Below are 22,666 nucleotides of genomic sequence, written 5' to 3' on the forward strand. Positions count from 1 at the left end.
CTTTCTGCCTTTCAAAGAGTTAAGCAAAATTTATAAAATATACAAAATGTTGGTCAAAAAGGATTTCTATGGAGTATTTGAAAGCTACAAAGTTGATACAAATATAAGATATTCTCAACTTAAGCAAAATTATAATATTCAATGTACTAGCTTAAGAAATGCTTGGAGAAATACCAAGTTGTATAATAAAAAAAACTGTTTATGTTTTTTAAATACAATTTATTTTCAAAGTAGTTATAGGTTCACAGCAAAATTGAGAAGAAAGCACATTTTCCTTATACACTTTGTATAATTACATACATGTATGCTTAGTTTTCCCCATTATCACTGCCTACTACCACAATGACGCACTGGGACAAGTGATCAGTTGACCTGACACATCATTATCACCCAAAAACATTAATCAGCATTAGTGTTTCCTCTTAATATATGCTCCATGGGTGTGGCAATAGGTATACTGACATTTATCTATTATATTTATTATATTTATTACTACTATTATTTATAATAATATCTATTATTTATTATATTATCTACTATAATTATTTACAGTATAAAAATCACTGTGAAATATTTAAATATAAATCCAACAAAATCTATGCAAATTTATGCAAGTTATTACAAAACTATGACGAAAATAACCAAAGAATTAAACAAGTGAAGAGATACTCCATGTTCATGGAAAAGAAAATGCAATGTAGTCGTATCAGTTCTTTCTGTAAGTTCAATGCGGTCTGAATCAAAATCCTAGGAAGTTATTTTGTGATTACTAGCAAGCTGATTTTAACGTTTATACAAAGAAGTAAAACACTCAAAATAGTCAACACAGTTTGAAAGAGAAGAGCAAAACTGAAGCAGTCATGCTTTTTAACCTGATTGTTTACTACAATGCTGCACTAATCCAAACACTGTTCTAAGTAAGGAGATTGCTTAGAATACTACAAAGCAACTGCAGTAGGGTCCAACAATACCCCAAAACTAGGATCATGTTCTATAAAATGCAACAATATTTTTCACCCCAACAAAATTATATAATGTGCTTCATTTTTTCCCCATAATCTGCTGGATAAAATTCACATTTCCTAATTTAACTCTTACGATGCTTCACAATTGGGCCACCATTCGTCTCCTGACTAAATTTTGTAGTGTTCACTCTTCTTTCTCTTCTCTAAACACACACGGGCCTGGCATGACGGCCCAGGAGCTAAATCCTCACCTTGCATGCACCAGGATCCCGTATGGGCACTGCTTCACTTCCCATCTCATTTGCTCCACTTCCCATCCAGCTCCCTGCTTGTGGCCTGGGAAAGCAATGGTAGATGGCCCAAAGTTTGGGACCCTGCACCCGCATGGAGACCCGGAAGAAGCTCCTGGCTCCAGGCTTTGGATCGGCTCAGCTCCAGTTGTTGTAGACAATTGGGGATTGAGCCAATGGACAAAAGATCTTTCTCTCTATCTCTACTCTCTGTAAATCTGCCTTTCCAATAAAAATAAATCTTTAAAAGATACACACACACACACAAACACACACACATACACACATCCCATAGGAATGTATCCTAAATGTCACAGAAATCCTTTCCAAGGTTGCAGTGTCATTTTTCTCAACGCTTGAATCTATGACTCTCCCTCCTATAATTTCCATTGTTAAATTTCTTATCACAATTATTGGCCTTGACTCATTGATACTTTAGAGAATCATAAATTACTAAGTTTGAAATCCCCAGCATAAAATGAAGATAAATGCATTTGCCCTTTTTTTTTTTAATATGCTGCATATACTATGTGTTTCCCTCAACATACAGGTCTTTCCTTCCTTCTAGATAATTAACTATTGTTTCAATTGCTTCTCAGTTAACAAGAAAATGCTTCAATTTAAACTAGAAGGTGAGACTGACACTCAGCTGTTTTAGGACCCAGAAGCCACACATTAGTAAGTTGAAAACGGGCTGATCCATCACTGACAGAATTGATGTGTCTCAATAATAACCAAAGGAGATTTGGGCTACTTTGATGTGACAGAGCCTGGGAAGAATTCCCCATATTGCCTCTTGGTGCTTTTATACTTAGTGATACAAGCTGGTTAAACACAACAAGGGTCAATGATGTGCTGCTGGAGGATCAGCTGCCACTTGCAGATTGGTATCCCATGACAAGAGCACTGGTCACTGCAGCTGTTTGAGAAGTAAAGCTAAGAATCAAGGATCTCCCTTTCTCTTTAAAAAAAGAGACATAAAAACAATAGAAACCATAAAAACAATAAAGAAATCAGAGGCTTCCTTAAAAAAAAAGTAGAGAAATCAGAGCAGCATTGAAGACTGACACTCTTGAGGAGTAAAAGTCTATACCACTGTACCAAGTGAGATTCTGGCGGATGGTGAGAGAAACAGAGGGAAGCTGCAAGCATCTACTAAGCCTCCTGGTCAGTCATGCAAACACAAAAGTAAGACCTTCTACATTGTAACATGGACAGTTGTATCTTATTAGATAGAAATAAAGATTAACTATATCTGCACAAGGAGTTCAGATGTGTGTTAGAAGGTTGCAAATGCTTTGAGGCTATATATCTAAAGGAATGGCCTGCACCATTTATTGGTTTATTGATCCTCAGCTACAAATTCATACTTCATTGCTTGATCTGTGGGAAAGGATCTGGACATGTCAGAATTTTTTTTCTCAGAGCAGTTAGTATGATGTTAAGTTTTCTAGGAAGAGAGTACTCCTGAGACATTACAGGAAGAGGGCTTCCTGGTTCCAGTGCGCTCTCGTCCCTCAGACTCCCACACAAGCCTAGGGTCTGCCAAAGGCAAGCTGGGGCTGCCCAGCTTGTTTCCAACAGACCAATGCCTGTGGCACAGGCCAGCCTCCTGTAAAATGGGGAGGCTTTGCCACATGTGACTCCTACAAGTTCTGGCAGAGTTTTACTCCAGGCTCTCCTTCTCCTAGGGCAGTTATATAACAAAGTGCCTTGGACTCTTGTAATTCTACAGTCTTTTTTTTTTTTTTTTCAGTTTTTTATTTTTCATGACACAGTTACATAGGCTCAGGGAATTTTCTTACTACTCTCCTGCTTCAGTCTCCTCCTTCCAGTGTTTCCCACATATTATTACAATAGTATAGTCCCTCAGCAACAGTCACATCCATCAGTGTGCTATTTAAGTCTATCATGGCATTGTAGATCTTTCTAATGCTCAGTCCCATAACACAGGAAGCTTTTATTCCATCTGCTTATTGCCCTATACAATTTCCAACCAATTCAACTGACAAGCAGCTCCCTTGCTCATTTTTTAAGTTTGGGAAGCATCTCGAACGAGACAGTCTCTTGAACAGCTTCCCTTCAGGTCCTTTCGGCTTCACAGCAGACTGCTCACAGCACAGCTTCTCTACACATCGCTTACAATGAGGCTTTCCTGCAAGTTCAAGCAACTGTCTTATCTCTACGGGCAGCTTTCCCAAAGGCAACGTCCTGGAAAATCCTACCAATACAGCACCATAGCATATTATGTGCTACCAAATGAGGTATGGCTGTACCTTCACCACATGGGTTGGCATTTCAGACCCAGCTTGGGATTTATCCTTAAAGGGCCCTCTCAGCTCAAAGGCTAGTGACTGCTTTATATGTGCAATTCTTATGCTCTTCAGAGTTCTTTTCACTTCTTACTAACCCAATCCTTAGTGCTCTAATATCATGTTGTACTTTAAGTTTCCTAATTAAGCTTTATTTGTTCAAATTACTACATAGCTCTCTCTCCTGGTTTGATCCAGACTGATACAGAGTCTGTGACTTTATCCTCTTGCCTGTAACAACACCACTCATGTGCTTATCAACACTGCTTTAAGTGCTCCATAGACGAGCAGGTACCCAATGAATGAACAAATTAACTCTCTTCATAGGGAGAAAGCCATACATTTTCTACTAAGGATCACATGAAGACCAAAAGATGCCTATAGGCTGAACAAGAACCAACACTGCAACAGAAAATGAAAAGCTCCATAAATGGAGCTGAAAAAGAGTTTAACAGATGGTGAGAACTTTTTTAATCAAAGTTTTATAATTGCATCATAGATTTTTTAATCTGGTAGAAAAGAACTGCAAACAAATTATCTCTTTTTTTACATTTTATTATTATTATTATCATTTTATGATAGAGTTAAAGAGGCTCCTGGCATTTCCCTTATCCCCTCCCCAATCCCCTCCCCCCACCTAGTTCCTCTATATTATCAGTAAAGTATAGTTCTTCATACACAGTCATATTTCCGTCATTGCGGGCATGGACAATGGCAGAGTCCAGAATCCTATTGTGAAGATATAGTGAATAGTTTCATTGTAAGACCATCTTTGTCTGGAAGCAGAGATGCATAATACATTGTATCCTCACATCTGGATGTTAGTCTCCATTTCACAGCTACTGTACATCCCCTTAAATGAAAAGTCATAATACAAAATCAACAATAAAAAATAGAAATTTACAATGCCGTGAAGTTAAATGACATGTTACTAGATATGACAGTCTCCACTACACAGTTACTATACATCCCCTTAAATGAAAAGCCACACAACAAAATCAACATCAGGGAGAAAAAAGAAATTAACAACACCATGAAGTTAAATAATATGCTACTAAATGACTAACGTGTAGCTGAAGAAATGAAAATCAAGAACCTTCTTGAAGAAAATGATGCCACTGCATGATCTACGAGTCATTGAATGATTTAATCAGAAGAAAGTGTTTTGAAGAGATGAAACCAACAGAAAACAACAAAACCCATGTGATATAGTTCCTGCTGATTTTTATTGGTGAAGTGTGTCTCTTCTAGACAACAAATACATGTGTTTTGTTTTTTAATGCAGTCTACTAATCTATGACGTTTGATTGAACTTCAGCCATTTACACTCAGGGTTAATATTTATGGATGGTGCTTTGATCCTGTCATTTTAGGAAAAGGTTGTTCATTGGTTTAGTCTTGTGTTGTCATTTTACTGGGATGTTCTTCACATTTGCCTTTGGTTTTGGTGGGTGCTATTCCTCTTCTCTGTCAAGAGAACATCTTGAAGTATCATTTATAGCACAGGTTTGGAACAGGCAAATTCTTCTAACTTTTCCTTACTGTGGAAGAATTTTATTTCCTTTTCAAAGACAAAAGAAAGCTTTGCCGGATATGTTATCCTAGGCCAACAATTTTTTTTTTTTTTTAATCTGGAGTATGTCACTCATTCTCTTCTTGCCTGTAGAGTCTCCTGTGAGAGATCTCCTGTGAGCTTAATTGGCATTCCTTTATATGTCAATTGATTTTTTTTCACGTGCACATTTAAGGATCTTTTCCTTCTGTTCAATTGAAGAGAGCTTGATAATCATGTGTCTTGGTGAAAATCACTTTTGATCAAGCCTGTTGGGAGTTCTGTGCCCCTCCTGGATCTTGTTTCCCAATTCTTTCTCTAGATTGGGAAATTTTCCTTTGTTATTTCATTAAATACATTTGCAAACTCAGCTTCTCTTTCTACAACTTCTGGGACTCCCATAACTCTTATATTTGGTCTCTTAATAGTGTCTTTCGATTTTTGAATACTTTTTTTGGCCTGATCCAGCTCTGCTTCCAGCTTTTTGTTTGCTTCCCATTGATGACAGGAAATACCTGCCAATTCTGAGATTCTTTCTTCTGCTTGCTTCATTCTGTTTTGGAGACTCTCCATTGTACTTTTAAATTGCTCCACTGTGTTCTTAATTTCTGATATACCAGCCTTGATTTGCTTTATTGCTTCCTTAAATTCTTTGAACTCTTGTATATGCTTCTCATTGTTGATCAGAAGCTTTAAAATGAGTTTTATGAACTCTGTGTGCCCCATTTTTTCGATGTCTTCCTCATTTAACTCTGAGATTGGGATAGGGTTTTGCTCCTTTGCAGGGGAGTTTTCGATAATATTCATTGTGCCTTTGTCTCTACTTTTACTCTTGATCATTGCACTTGTATTTATCAGATTTTTCTCCTTGGGGCAGGTTTCTAAGCTGTGTTACCCACATGTCTACAATGGGATTTTACTTGTTGCAGTTGGAACACAACTTTTTGCTTGCAGCCACTTGTGCCACAACCTCCAGCAAGTTCCAGGTCTGGGTTCTTATGTTAGATTTCCACCGTGGTCTCCACAGCCCCAGCTCCTGGCTTACCACTCTCCACCTCCTGTGATACCGTGTTGAGGCTGCACCTTTGTCTCTGCAACCTTTCTCCCACTTCTGGTTGGAGCAGGTCCCAGGATTAGGGAGACACCAGGTGTCCTATGTAGTTAAGCTTTTGGTGGCGCTGATCTTGCCGGAACCTGTTAGACATTAGGTCTGGGTGCCACACAAACCTATTTTGACCCATATGATGCCACAGTCAGTATTATTTCTGTGGGACCAGTGCAATCCACAGAACTTAGTGAGTTCTCACAAGTTCAGCACATGCGCAGTTCACTGTTGTCCCCTGCAGTCCCAAAGCTATTGCTACAGTGCGCAAAATGGCGCCTGATATACCACTACTACAGTTCTTGATCTGCTGGCTGTCAGATCTGAGGGCTGCCCAGACCTGTCTTGGGTGGAACCTGTAGAATGCCACATTGCTTTAGTTCACTGAGTCAGAAATGAGCTCACTCCCAGCTCAGTTTATGCTCAGGCCTTTCCCTTGCCTTTGCCTCCTTACGCAAAATGGCACCCAATTCAGCTCTAGGGGTTGACTGGGCTGTGAAATCCACCCTGTTCTCGCACTGCCCGTCTGGGATCTGCTGCTCTGTCTCTGCTCCTGGTCAAATCAAACAGACCAGCAGGACGGACAGTTCTTTGTCTGGGTTTACCTCCCAAGCTTCCAGTGAAAGTCCCTTCCCACGTGGTTTCTGGTGGAATTCAGATCCCCGTTAGCTGAATGCAACTGGAGTATCAGTCACTGCAACACCACACCATTGTGTCCGCTGCTTTCCTGTATCTGTCACTCTCCAGATACCCCTCTGCTGTTGTCCTGTCCTTTCCTATTTCCTGGAATATGTCCTCTCTGCTTCATTCTAATTAAATGTTTCTCTGTCCATTTAAATGTGTTCTTACCCTATTCCGCCATCTTGATTCTCCCAAACAAATTATCTTAACAAATGAAAAACAAAACCTATCTTAAAACCTGTCTCCAAATCAAAAATTATGGCTTTTCACTTTTTTTTTAAAGATTTATTCATTTTATTACAGTCAGATATACACAGAGGAGGAGAGACAGAGAGGAAGATCTTCCATCTGATGTTTCACTCCCCAAGTGAGCTGCAACGGGCCGATGCGCGCCAATCCGATGCTGGGACCAGGAACCTCTTCTGGGTCTCCCACACGGGTGCAGGGTCCCAATGCATTGGGCCGTCCTCGACTGCTTTCCCAGGCCACAAGCAGGGAGCTGGATGGGAAGTGGAGCTGCCGGGATTAGAACCGGCGCCCATATGGGATCCCAGGGCTTTCAAGGCGAGGACTTTAGCCGCTAGGCCACGCTGCCGGGCCCGGCTTTTCACTTTTAAATGAATTAATGTTTAACAAAAGGATTCAGTGCACCCATTAAAAATTAGTTTGAGAAAGGTACGTAGTAAGCGCTCTAGTAACTCAGGGATAAAAGATTTTATAGCAGAGACTCCTAAAAATTGGGCTTGTGAAAATAAGGGATTTGGGGAGAACACTCTGAGGCATAGAGCTGAGATCACTCAAAACATTTTTGAGAAAATGAAAAAAGTACAACCTCACCTAGTCACTCAAAACATTACTTTTAAAAGCCTACCATTAACTCTAATAAGACATATGTCAACAATTAGATGCAGAACAGTTTAGGACTCTATGCTTGGTATATGCTTGCAAAGAAAGAATCTCAACTGAACTTGAACTGTGGTAATGCAACAAGGTAGAGGAATCCACCATGGGGGGGGTTTGGGAAGGGGTGGGGGGAATCTCAGTACCTATAAAACTGTGTCACATAATGCAATGTAATTAATAAAAAAAGCCTACGATTATAAGTATTAGATACTATCAATATCTAACGGTGAGATATTGTGACTAAACCAGATGAGGAATCCACAATGAAGACTTCTTTGTCTAGAAACCCCAAATGAACTGTAAGTAACACTATACATAAGTGGGAGAATTTAGGGTGTAACATTTAGGGCTTGATAACAGATCATTTTTAGCGCCTGCGTAAGGAGTTTTATTTTCAATGGGAATCGATACATGTTTTTGATTCTGAAAGATTTAGTGACTCTATCTAAGACTAATATAAAGGACGAAAAACTCAGGGCTTTCCTCCATGAACCCTAGGGATTTGTGCTGGGGGCTGTCGGAGCGGGTCTGAGACTGTGCATGTGCTTTGGGTCCAAGGGTAGGTGAGGAGGGGGGAGGGAAAGGACCCAGCTAGTGTGGTGTGCTTGTGGGTCATGCCATGGGTGTTGCACACATACTTGTGTCCCAGGCAAGTGGAGAAGTAAGGTCCTAGACAAGCACGTGTGACAGAAGACCACTTCTGAGAATCTGACTATGATCTTGGGTCTCTGGTGGGCATTCAAAGCTGCATGCCAGCATGTCACCACACCAGAAGACTGGGCTTGGGAAGAATGGGATGGGGAACCCATGCGCTCCCAGGGAACGGGGACTATGGATTGCTCAGGGAAAGGGGGATGCAGATATAAGGGAGGGAGGACTGCTGAGGGAGTATGTAGCAGATGAGGAATGATTTCTAGATTTCCACTGACAAGACCACTGTACTTGCAAGTAACCAAGAGGACTGAGACTGAGCAGCCTGATGAAAGAAAGCTGAAGGACTTTTCTGGGTCAGACTGATGCACCCACCCAAGTGGGAGACCTGAGTTGAGCTAGCTAGCATCAGCCACTGCTGGCCACCATCCACTGGTGCACACAAAAGCTAGGGCCAGGGTCCCTGGCAGAGTTAGATCACACAACCCACCAGTGTGTGTTAAAACAGGGGATGGGTCATGTTTGCCTGGGCCAAAACACTAATCGACACATAAGAGAACGAAGTCTAGGGGTAGGTTCTTGGGGAGATATGTGGGTCTACCCCTTTGCAACTGCAACTCCTGCTTGTTTGCTTAAGAGCTGGGGGTGGTGACAGGCTGAGCTAGGCATGACCATAAAACCTGGGATCAGGCCAGGTTGGTCCAGGCTGCAACACTCACAGGCACACTCAAGAATAGGGTGTGGGGCAGGTCAGGCTGCAATATCCACCAGCTCACACAAACAACAAGACAGAGGGGACAGACTATGCCAGGTAAGGGTCTAGCACCAGCTCCCACATGTAAGACCTAGGTCTGGAAGCGGGCCTCGTAGAGGAACTTGGATAAACTCCCCTTGTGGGACGCAGCTCCTGCTGGTGAACATGTGATTCGGGCCAGGGATTGGTCAAGCCAGGCAAGGTAGCTCACTCATCAGCAAATGTATGGACTGGTTCTGGAGGGGGGTGGATTGGGCAGGGTCAGGCCAACCATACCTCACTGGCATGTGCAGGAGCCAAGCTGGAGTGTGGACCGTGCTAGGCTATCACACCTACCAATTTACATGAGCCTAGTACAGGGGCAGACCAGGCAGGGATAGGCTGCAGCACACTAGGCAATGAGAATTGGAACTACAGGCAGGCCAGGAGGGTCAGGCTGTAGTATCTGATGGCAAAGACCAAGACAGGGGATGGGTTATGCTGAGCTGGGTCAGAGCACCACTGGCAGATGCAAATCTATGACTGGGAAAAGGCCTGATTTTGGTTCCCACTAGTGAAAGTGAAAGCTGAATTGGGAGCAGCAACCTGGGCTTGACATGACTGCAGTGTCCCTGGCATGGGTGTGGGCCAGGTCTGGGATATGTCAGACTAGGCTAAAGCCCAGCACCTATTGGTGCTCATGAGAGCCAGGGAGGTTGTAGGATAGGCTGGGCTAGGTCTCACTACCCACTGAATCATGTAAGGGCTGAGTCTGGGCATGGACCAGGTGTGGTTGGGCTGTAGCACCAAACAGTAAGAACCAGATTTGATGTGGGATGATCAGGCAAAGCCACTGTTCCTGCCAGGACAGGATGTAGAATAAGTTATTCTGGGCCAAGGACCCAGCAGTGTGTGTAAGATCTGCCAGTCCCTACAGGTAAGCCCAAGAATCAACGCTGGGAGCAGCCCAGGCCAGGTTAGGATACCCACGGGCATATGTGTGGGTAAGGTCCTGGGGAGTAGGGGGTGCCGCCAGGCTGGGCCAGTTCATAACACCCATGGCCAGCTCTGTGAACCAGGATGGGGTACAGGACAGGACTGGTCAGGCCACAACACCAGCCAGTTCACATAGCAGGGCCAGGTCTGGAGGCAGTCCAAACTGGGCTAGACTTCAGCACCACCAGCATGAGCTGGGGTTGGGAGTAGACTGGGCCAGACCAGGTTATAGAACCCACCAGCAAATACCAAGGTGAGGCAGGCCATACCAGACTGAGCCACATGTGCAAGCCTGGTAGGTAGCCTGCATGTGAACTGAGTTTGGGGAGAGTCAGGCTGGATTAACCAACTGTGCCCACTGGTGTATGCATAGGCTGGAGTAAGCAGGCTGGTTGGGCTTTGTCGCAGCATTAACTGGCAAATGTTGGGACTAGGGGCAAATCGTGTCAATCTAGACTGCAGCACCACCTGGAAAGTGCAAGATTTGGGACTAGGAATGGGCTTACTAGGAAAATTGTGGGCATCTCGTTGATGATTCAGTGATGAGCATAAGAACCCACTAACATGTACAAGAGCTGAAGGGATGTGGGGTAGACTGGACCAGTCTTCTGCACATACTGGCAAGCACAGAAACCAGGGCTGGAGGTGATCCTATTTGGGGGATTGCTCCAACCAGGCTCAGCTCCCGCTGATATACATGAGGGCCAAGAGTGTGACAGGCTTGATCGGGCTTGCCACAACATCCATTGGTTTACATAAGACACGGGGCTGCACATAGAACCAACCCAGCAACTGCAATACCAGTGTGTGCACAGGCTAATGTGGGGGACATACAGAGCCAGACCTAGTACTGGCAAGCACACACAAGAGTCAAGTCTTGTACCACTTCAGAAAACATTACTTTTGGGATCCCCCCATCAACTGAATTGCTGGACTCAGAACTCAAATTATGGGAAGAATCCTAGGATCTGCGGTCTGACTATGGAGTGCATGCATCAGAACTGGTCCTCCTCAGTGGCTTAGATGGTGCAGCGGGCAGATGCACATGGAGGATACTGTAGTCCATTGGAGCCTGAGGAGGACATCTGGTACCACAGCAGAGGAAGGAGGGCAAAACAAGCTGGGCAACTAACCCAGCCAAGTTTTGACAGCAAATATCTGGGTGGATGGAGACTCAGGGGTGGACTATGTCAGACAATTGACATTGGAAGCATTTCCTCATCCTTGGATTGGCAAGATGGACAGCATTTCAGAATTATGGAAACCATTTGAGCAGAATCCTCAGAGCATGCGCCACACTGGGGACCCTGGGATGACATTGGGTGTCTGTTCCTTAACCCCGAGTACTTAGGCAGTTGGGAGGCTGGGTGGAGCTTCTCCCCTTATCTCTCCCCTTTCCCAGATACAGGAAAAAAGGAAAATTTGGAAACAATGGTCTCACCTGCTTTCCCCTAATCCTCTATCCTTCCCACTGTAATCAACTGTATAAACACCAAAAATAAGTTTTAAAAACAAAGAAAAAAAAAAGAAAAAGAAAAACTAAGGGGTTGTTAATACAGCACACTGTAGGTCACGCTTCTACTTTGGAATGCTAGCACCCCGTATCAGAGTGCCATTTTAAGCTCCAGCTGTTGTTTCCAGTCCTGCTTCCAGCTAAAGCGTCGCAGAGGCAGTAGATGATGGACCAAGGGTCTGAGTCTCTGCCAGCGATGTTGATGATCTAGAGAATTCCTGAGCCCTGGCTTCTGTTAGTCCATCCCCGGATATTGTGGCCATTCAGGGAATAAACCAGAAGATGGAAGATCTACCTCTCCATTTCTCCAACAACCTCTGGATTGTCATTTTGTCTTCCAAACAAGTTAAACATAAATATGTACATAAAATATTATAAAATAAGAGATATAAACCAAGTATCAATAATAAAAGTATTATTAAACAATAAAGGAAAGTAAATATATAATTTATTGAGGGATAACTGACTAGACCCGTAAAAACAAGTAGAAACTGATACTTAACTTTTACTGAAAGAATAAACTGCAAGTTAGGGGAAGGAATGGTATTCTGGGATACAAGGCAAAAATGCAGTGATTATTAAAGGCAGAATTGCATAAAGGTTAAAAACACAAACTTTGGAGTCAGAATGGATTTTGGAACTTCCTAGTTTTATGGGCCTACACAACTTACCCAGTTTAAATCTCAAAAGCCCCACCAACCTTCATCTGTCTACTATGGATAAACAAATGTAATAACCCCAGAGTAAGCTATAATTAAAGTTTTAATGGTATCAAGTCACAGATTTACATGCCTGATACACTGATTTTTATATAATAAGTTTTATGGGGTCTTGTTTCATATTTCTGCACAGGGAGATCCGATTATTCCAGAACCTTCGGCAGAAGAGACTGTCCTTTCTCCCCACATTGGTCTCAGTTTGCTTGTCAAAACACTTGTCAGATATGTTTGGGTTGATTTCTGAAATTTCTGTTCCATTGATTTTCATGTCTGTTTTTGTTTAGTACCAGGCTATACTAATTATAACTGTCCTGTAGTAGATCTTGAAGTCTGGTACTGTGATGTCTCCAGCTTTGTTTTTGCTGTTTATGATTGTTTTGGTTTTTCATAATCTCGTGTGTTTCCATATGAATTTCAGAATAGTTTTCTCTAGATCTGAGAAGAAAGAACGTTGCCGGTATTTTGGTAGGGATGGTAAATTGCTCTAGGTAGTATGGACATTGCAATGACATTAATTGTGCCAATCCAAAAACATGCAAGATCCTTCCCATGTTTTGGTGTCTTCTATTTGAAACTTTCTTTATTGTGCTGTAAATGTCATCACAGAGATCATTCACATGCAAGTTTAAATTTATTGCAGCTTTTGTGAATGGGACTGAGCTTACAAATAATTTTTCATAGTCTCTTCATGTCAGCCAGTGGATTCTTAATAGGTTTCATTGCGATTGGAATTGCGAGATTGGCAGCAATTCAGAACTGCTGAACTATCAAAACTGCTTGAGCAGGACCCTCGGAGCATGCCTCACATTGAGGAATAGGGATGGTGGGGGGGCTGGGGGGGTCTTTTTCCTTTGTTTCTCCCCTGACCCCAGATACAGGGAGAAAAATGATATTAGTATGGAAACAATGGTCTTACTCACTTTTTTGTAGCCCTTGACCCTTTGTACCCTAATCAACTAATTAAGATTATTTAAAAAAATAAATTAAAAAAAAAACAAATAATTTTTCAGACAAGAAGTTGTTTGCATATACAGGCTGTTGGCCTTATATCCTGCAAACTCATGAAACTCTTTTGGTTTCATATAGAGATAATTTTTGTTTGTTTGTTTGCAAAAAGTATAGCTTGATTTCCTTTCCGTCATTTTTTTTCCTTGGCTATTAGCTCTGCCTAAAACTTCCAGGACCATATTGGAAACAGTGGAGACAGTGCACATCCTTGTCTGGTCTGGATCTTAGTGGAAATGCTTTCAACTTTTCCCCAGTATGATGCCAGCTTTGGGTTTTTCCTATATTGCCTGGATTATGTTGAGGAATGTTCCTTCCCTATTCAATTTACTTAAGGTTTCTATCATGGAAGGATGATGTACTTTCCAAATGCTTCCTCTGCATCTGCGGAGATAATCACACAGTTTTCACTCTTCAGCTTGTTAATGTGGTGTATCACACTTATTCACTTGCTTATGTTGAGCCATCTTTGCATGTCAGGGATAAATCAAACCACTTGGTCATGATGAAAGATCTTTCTGATATATTGTTGGATTCAATTAGTTTGTATTTTGTGGAGGCTGGGGTTTTTTTGCTTTTGTTTTTCTTTTGTTTTTTGTTTTTTTGTTTGTTTGTTTGCATTTATGTTCATCAGGGATATTGGTCTACAGTTCCCCAGGGCATCTTTTCCTGGTTTTGGAAGTAGGTTGTGCTTTCCTCACAGAAGTCTGGGAGCATCCCCTGCCTTACAATTATTTTGAATAGTTTGAGAAGAACTGGAATTAGTTCTTCTTGAAAAGTTCTGTAGAATTTAGCAGTGAAGCCATCCAGTTCTGGGCTTTTCTTTGTTGACAAGGTATTTACCACTAATTTAAACCTTATCTCAGTTAATAGTCTATGTAGGTCATGTAGTCTATGTAGATTATGTATGTCATTTATCTCAGTTAATAGTCTATGTAGGTCATGTAGTCTATGTAGTTTATGTATGTCATCATGACTCAATTTATGTAGATTTTGTGTGTCTAGAAATCTATCCAATTCTTCTAGATTTTGCAGCTTGTTCACATCCAGTTATTTGTAGCAGTTCATGATGATTCTTTGAATGTCTGTGATATCTTTAGTTTATTTCCCTTAAGCCATTTTCATTTCTAACTTTATCAATTTGGATTTTCTTCTTTCCTTTGGTTAGTTGGTAAAGTATCAATTTTGCTTTTTTTAACAGCTCTTCAATTCAGTATCCTTATGTGTTGATTTTTGGTTTAAATTTTGCTTATTTCTTCTCTAATTTTAATTATTTATTTCTTTGTACTAATTTGGGGTTCGGTTTATTGTTTGTAGGTTCTTGAGCTTTACTGGTGGATGATTTAACTAGTGCCTTTCTTACTCCTTGATAGAGGCACTAGGTACTATGAATTTCTTCCTATCACTGTTTTGATGAGCTGGGTTGTCATCTTTAGCTGTTTCCAGTCATTTTCTGATTTCCTCTTTGATTTTCCATGACCTATTGTTCATTCAGTAGCGTGCTATTTAGTCTCCATGTGTTTACATACCCTATAAATGTTCTTGAGATTTACAGCTTTATTCCCAGATGATCAAGTATGATTTCATTTTTTTCTCAATTTGCTAAGTCTTGCTTAGCGGGTAGTGCAAATTCAATTTCTGTTTATTTTGGAAGATTTTTATTTTATCTTATGTGTAAAAAAAAAAAAAAAAGAATTTTGCTGGGCACAGTATTATTGGTTGACAGTCATTTCATTTGGACCTAGACTGCATCTCTCCATTCTTTTCAGCCTGTGGAAGAGAAATCAGCTATAAATCTAATTGGAGACTCTTGCAAGGCAATCTTCTATTTTCTGTAGATTTTACAATCTTTATTTTTTGCTGTGGAAAGTAAATTATAATGTGTTGTGGTGCAGATCTTTTCTAATCATGCCTATTTGGAGTTCCATGTGCTTCATATACTTGTACACCCATTTCTTTCCCTATTTTTGGGAAGTTTCCAATTATTATTTGACTGAAAGCCTTCTAATTCATTCTCTTTCTGTGCTTTCAAGAACTCTTAGGAAACATGTTAGATCTTAAATCTTTCTGGCAATATTTCTGGTTTCTCTCATTTCTCCTTCTTGACTTTCACCTGACAGATTTTTCCAAGGATTTGTCTTTCAACACAGATATTCTTCCAGCTCACTAAGTTAAAGCTTTCTATTGTATCTTTTATTGGTCATATTGAATTCTTCATTTCAAATATTTCAGGTTGATTTCTCTTTGAAGTCCAAATGTAGGCATTTTCTTAATTCATACATTTGCTTTTCGTTTCTGTTGAGTAATCTTATGATCTTTTTTTTTAAATTATTTTCAGGCATCATCAATCTCTTCATCTTCACATTTTAATATTGAAGTGTTGTTCCTTTGGGGGAACAAAGCTGTCTCCCTTGTTCATTATTCTCGTGATTCTTGCTTATGTTTAGGCATTCATAGGATACTCTTGTTGTTTGGTTTATTTTTGACTGATGGCTCTGTGGTGTGGTGGAGTGACCGGGTATCCAAAGGTGTGTACTCAGTGTGGGCAACAGGCTCTGGTCTGTGCAAGACTGCACCAAGTTGAACATGGTATATCTCCTCATGGTATATCTCCTCATGGTATATCCCCATGTTTTTAGTGGGATCACTGTCTCACCTCCTCTCTTTTAAGGTGTTCAATGCCCGAGGTTAGCCTACACTGGTTACAACCCACCCACACCAGTACATGAACCACATAAAAGTTTTGTGCCCAGGGATGCAGCTACATGCGACACAGTATCACATGGTCACAGAACTCACAGTCTTGGTGTGCAAGACTCCCACAGTCACAGAGTACTGAAGCCCTCCTCCCCAGAGGGCAATGGCATTCCCAACAACAGTTACTTCTGTACGCTCTGCCTCAGCAGGATTCACTGCCATATCTCACTGAGGGAGGAGATGTATACAGGCCTTACAGTCCTAGATACACATGCCAGCCCCTTCCGTGCCACCAGCCCTGACACAAAGCCAATGGGTATCACAGATTTATCCTCTGGACAGAACTGTGTCCATGCAGAGTCAAGCACACACCACAGCTGCTGCAGGATCTTCACCTATTGCATGCTAGCAGATGTTTAAAGCAGGACCAGGCCACCTTCAGAATGAAAGCTTATTCCAACTGGTGCAGGTGCTTTGTAAGAGAAGGTCCCTCCCCAGGGGTGATCAACCAGATTTCTTCCCTCACCGTGGCTCCTGCGCAACTCAGAATCCGTGTGGTCCACGACCTGCTACATCAGGTAATGCTGCAGGCAAGGTGCTCCAACCTTTCTTCTCTGGATCTGCGGTAGCCCTCAGTCCTTGGTGCTGTATCTCTTACTTAGTGCATTTTACAAAAAACACATTGTCCTCAACCATGTTTTAAATAAAGAAATAGGAACAATACATACAATTTTATTTAACTACTCAAAGCTTTTTGTTAACTATTTAAAGTTGAATCAACATTCTCTATTGAAAACAATATATTAAACCAAAATCATCTAGGTTCATTTTTACCATGATCACAGTTTTAGAGACAATTTAATGCACTCTGCAAATGATTCCATAACTGTCATATTAAAAAAAAAAAAACTCTGCTATATGAATTCAAAGTATTTCGTTTAATTTTAGAAGAAATTGACTAAACCAGAAAGAAGAAATGTTTGCTTCTATTTAAATGAAAAACCACTCCTAGCATCACAAGAGTTGGAAAATAAAACACCTCTAGCTTTCCAGTCTGGAAAATCTCCTCCTACTGAGCCCCAGAGGTCCCTTCCCTCAGAGTACTTCGTGACGACCTCAACAGTCCATCCCACCACCCCAGTCACAGCCACCTATGCTAAAGGACAACACGACGCTCAGAATAGCAGTACACAGGCCACACAGTACACTTAAAAGTAAAACTGCTATCAACAATTTCAGCAGACACTGCTGGCTACTGTGGCCATTAAAAGAATTTAAAATCACTGAAAATGATCCTAGAATATCTCCTGGAATGGTCTTGCTAACAACCCCTAACTGCACCACTCTGCTGCCGTGTTTAAAGCATACATCAGTGACCTAAACCAGCAGTGAGCTGGGCTTCTCTTTGTTCTTTCACCAACCTTTAATTCTTAATCTCCAGAAACACCTTCTATGCTCTGCTTTCAGATACAGTGCTGATACAAGCAGCCCGTTGGGAAACAAACCCGGAGTGTGTGACCCAGACGGGGAGGTAACACCCTCTGGACTCTCCTTCCACCCAACTGAACAGATAAATCCACATTTACGAGGTGATTTTCTGGGGATCACAAGATCTCCTTCTGCATCTGCCCCTGATGCAATTAATGAGAGAAGGAGACAGAAGAAAAAAAAAAACCATATGCTAAATGCCCGGGGGCAACTATAACAAAGGAAGAAATTATAGTTTATTAATGTAATTCCAGCACTCACGACATACTGCTTGCTCTAAATATCCCAGAAACAACATGTACTACACAATCAAATCGCTCTAACTAATACGCTTACACTCTACAAAGGTATTCTTTGCAGTTACATGTTGGTCAAAATAGTCACTAACACTGAGACATCTGCGTTATGGAGAAACATCCCTTCCACCTGCTTCTGCAGGCCACAGAGATACACTCTAGTTAACATATTACTGACAGGCCGACGAGAAAGCTCCTGTCAGAGGCTGCCCAGCCGGGTGTCTGAGACAAAACGCACATCCCCAGCTGACTAGCTAAGACAGTCTGCTGAGGCACAATTACAGAGGCATATGACAAGGCTTCATGCCTGACTGATTTGAGAATCAATGACATGGCGTTACACAGTAATCCTCCCTACCTATGGTCACAGAACAGCAATAAGTTCACTGATACATGCTTGTAATATCATGATTTATTCCTTTGCTTTGAATACAAGAGACTGATACAGTGGTCTACTAGTCTAGCAAGAATCACTTGGTGAATAAACACTGAGGGCCTGCCTACAGCATGCATAAAATCATGTTCTTATTCAGGGTTGCAGGAACCATTTTAGTGTATGTTTAATAATTATAAATCATCAAAATAAAACTGATTATGTGCCAATTTGTTAACTTGGACATGTAAAATACAAAAACAGGCACTTACACAATATCAATTTGGATATATGGAGGAAAACCAAGTTTTTAAAAAATCAATATTCTTGATTCTTACATAGCTTAAATCTGATTTTTCAATTCAAAGCTTATATTTATAAAATTCCAATTATAATTTTTAGCTAAATGGGGCATCCCCAAAGAGGAACTATCTCTACAGAAAAATCAACACTAAACCCTGCAGCATGCTATAAGGTCGGAAAACATTTTGCCATCACAAGCACAAAAAAATTATCCCTGTGCAGGAATAGACAACAGAGTCAAAAAGACTCTTGAAACCACAATAGAATGACTGCTGTTAAGACACTTTAACTTGTATGTATTCTTCTAGAAAGTTAGGCTGTGGATGCAAAAAAAGAAAAAAAGAAAATGGACAAGATACAGTTTCTTCCATTAATATTAAATACACTAGAGTCTGTGTCATACAAAAATTTAACAATATAAAAAACTCAAAGGTAAATCAATTCACTGTTAACTACTTTTCCTTGGGAATTTTGGAGATTTCATTAAGTCCATTTTTGAAGAACAGTTTATCCCTCATACACTAGTACTTGATTTGACATGTTATTTACTGTGAATGGATATTAAAGCAAATGCATTTTTATGTACTTCATATAGGAAATAATTGTTTTAGATAGATGTAAGTTAATCAGCTCCCCCCACGTAATATTAAATAAAATAGATCTGATAACTTAGAGGTAACATCACTGTTAAGTCTTCATGAACTTTCATATATAGATGGTATTAAGTACATAATCAACGTAGGAAAGAAATCGCTGAATAACCTTTAGGATACTAGTCTGCTTTTTAAAGTCAAATATTAAGCTGAAGGATAGTCCCAATACTTCTTTACACCACACAGCAGATCCAGACTGTTACACTTAGGAGTCTTGGAACATTTTTCCCTCAAAGCACATTGTAAGCACTTCATATGTGTGTATGTGTATGTCTCTAGTTTTACAACAATCTTTTGAGATTATGACTGCTATTATTATTATTATTATTATTCTCAATTTATGGAGGACAAAGCTGAATCAAAGAGTAGTTCACAAGTCATTAAGAGGTAGATATGAATTAAAACAAAACACCAATATTTCTGCAAACATATCCTTCGATTTATTTCTGCTACTGTGTGAGATAAAGCAGCATGTCCCTCCTTCATGTTTCTAACTTCAGCACTTTCTTCAGACCTCAACTCAAACATAAACTCATGATGAAGCCCTTTCCAGGATCACTGTATATGGCGGAATAACCTGCCCCTCCCCCCCATCCTACAGACAAACTAATTTGATCCTTCAGCCCTTAGCGTTCACTGTCTCATGACAACCTAGCTATTTATGCGCTTTTTGTTTCGTATCTGCTTCATGTCAGTGGATTTAAGAATCAAGACAGCCTGGACTTTGCCTCACTGATTGGTGAACTCATGTTCCATATGCCTGGCACATCACATGTTCCTAACAAACAATTATTTATTCCTGCAAAGAGTTAGTTCCTAGACCTATAAGACAGTTTATATATATTTTTTAATATTTAGGACAAAATCCATATGGAAACACACTTGATTATAATTTTTAGGTGCTGTGTAAAAAATGAGAGGGAGGAATAAGGAAGAAAAAGAATGATTTTCCTTTAGCGGAAAGCTTGAAATACTATAAAAGCAACTACAAAAGTACCAGGCAATTCAGACTGAGTTCCTCAACATCTCCGAGATGGGGAAGAAAGCACCATGCCTCTTACAGGTGCTACTCTGACGCTACTGTACTGTTTCTCCAGACTTATTCCTATAAAGGTATGGTTTTCACTATGTAATAAAGTACTTTCAGTATTTTGGGAAAGTGAGCATATCAATAGTACACTGCAAACTCTCAAAATTGTGGGTTTTTTTATTACAAATAACCCAAAAATTAGAAGACTCAGCTTCACATAACCCAACCCAAATAATTTGATCTCCAGAGGACATTTAAACCACTTCCAGTGTCAAGTGCTAAACAGAGACATCCTAAGAAACCCTTAAGACTCCTTCTCCTTCTCCAACAAGCTAGACTAAAGTTTCTATCTCTGTAACAGGAAAATAAATCATTAAAAGCATGATTTCATTTTGATCAATTAAACAAATGTGTGGAGACACAACTTCATACACTGCTGAATGGCACTTAATACTGCAGAGTATTCAAAAGTACATTTAAACTTATATTAAAATTAAAAACTGAAAATGTTACATTTTTAATGAATAAAGAAGAAAATTATAAAATCTAACAAGACACTCTTGAATATTTTCATCTGACCCAAGAAAATCTTTTCTCACTGCCTTTAGCACAGTAATGAAGATCCTCCAAAAGAACACTTTAGTCAGTGTGATAAAACCTGTGCTTTATAAAAAAGGCTACTTTGACTTTTAAGTTATTAACAGGCTGAAGAGCTCCTCCAAATCAGGACTATTATAGAGTCTACTTCCAAACCACTACTTGGCAACAAAGATGCATCCACCTATTAGCAGGTTAGGATAGCAGCTATTATCATGGCCCCTTGATTTCTTTCAAGTAGCTCCAATGGAAAAAGCCACAAGTGAATAATAAAGATCTCATAATAGCTCTTAAGAATTCTTTCTATGGTAGAAGGCACTAAAATGAACTCTGGAGAGTTAAAAAGAAAAAGAAACTCTCATCTTCTGATAAGAAAAAATAATTAACCTGACTTAATGCATCTCAGAAAGCCTTCTATAAATCAGACTTTTGTACTTCAAGAGCCAGATTGAAACCATATATCTGAAAAGTATGTAGATATTGTCTTATAAGTACACACCACACATTTCTAAATCTGCAGAGGTTTTTTTGGTCTTTTTGTGGAACACTCAATACACGCCACTTACAGGGGAAAGTGTGAAGTACTTACAGTGCTTAATTTAGCAGAGGTAATGACGATGCGCCTCTCGTGCAGCATACTGGCATACAGCTGCAGCATATTGTTCACATCCACGGCCACAAAATATTCAGTAAGATTTCTCTGTACAAGTGAAAAAGAATTGTGTAAGTTACAGCTCCTGGTGAATAGGAAGGAAAACATGTTATACAGTTACTCAAAAGAGTCATTAAGTTCAAAGGATATTATTATTTTTAAAAAGGCATTCATTAAATTAGAAATGATTCTGCCACCATACAAAGCATGTAGCCTTTCAGTATTATCTGAAGCATAACCCTTTTCCAGGAAGTACCTCTCAGAGGGAGATCAGAGATGACACTTTCCCATCTTCCACAGACCCTCCTTCCGAGCATTTGAAAGTGTTTGAAAAAAGTTGATTTCCAAGGCCCCCACCTGGACTCACAGAATCGGAATCTTGAGGTAAAGCCCCCCAAGAACCTTTTCTTGGAACACACCTAGTGATTTTCGTGCATACTAAAGTCAGAGAAATTGCTATGCTAAAAATACATTTGAGTCTTCCCATGTTTGCCATAAACTTTGTAGGGGAAAACACAAAATGACGTTAGGTGTTATAAATGAGACGCACAAAGGACTAAGTGGATTTATTATCAGTCCTTTGGCTCTTCATTAAGGCAAATCCACTGTCTATAACCCACATCAGGCTTGCTTCATATCACTACCACAAAATGTAATTTGGCTGATGTTTTAAAGATGATCCTTGCACCAGCACTTGAAATTATCTCCTCCACAAAAGAACAAAATAGGCATATGATACACTAAAAATGGTTTTTAGATCATCTTCCTGACATTTTTCTTTTTGTTTTTCATCTTCCTGACATTTTTCTATAATCAAACTTCAGTACTTCAAAAATCAGCAAAGTAACAGACTGGGTTTAATATTACCCCAAAATTCAGACTACAGTACCAAGAAGATGATGAGCTTGCAGGCTAGAACTTTCAGTTGGGCAAGAGAAAAGAAAGCAGTTGATTCTTCAATCTCCAAAACATAGAAACTTTACCAGGACACACTGGTAGCCGTAGTAGTGAATAGCAACAGAATCAGTGACTACCAGTGAGTGATGCTGAATTTTGTGGGGAAAGGTTCAGTTTCTGTTTCTTTATTGGAAACCTACTTCACTGCACGGTTCAATTTTTCATGTATAAAATTACTTTCATGGCTTTCAACATTAA

General features: G+C 40.2%; 1 protein-coding gene across 2 annotated transcripts in view; it reads right to left on the reverse strand.

The window, feature by feature from the left end:
- The window catches only part of DENND1B (DENN domain containing 1B), a 234,296-nt gene that overhangs the window by 93,744 nt on the left and 117,886 nt on the right, over positions 1-22,666 (reverse strand). For both annotated transcript variants that reach the window (XM_058668968.1, XM_058668967.1), the window contains one exon: positions 21,449-21,559. In XM_058668968.1, coding sequence (XP_058524951.1) covers positions 21,449-21,559 — 111 coding nt within the window. The remainder of the gene's footprint in view (positions 1-21,448; positions 21,560-22,666) is intronic.

The sequence above is a fragment of the Ochotona princeps genome, chromosome 10, assembly GCF_030435755.1.
Source record: "Ochotona princeps isolate mOchPri1 chromosome 10, mOchPri1.hap1, whole genome shotgun sequence".
Lineage (NCBI taxonomy): Eukaryota > Metazoa > Chordata > Mammalia > Lagomorpha > Ochotonidae > Ochotona > Ochotona princeps.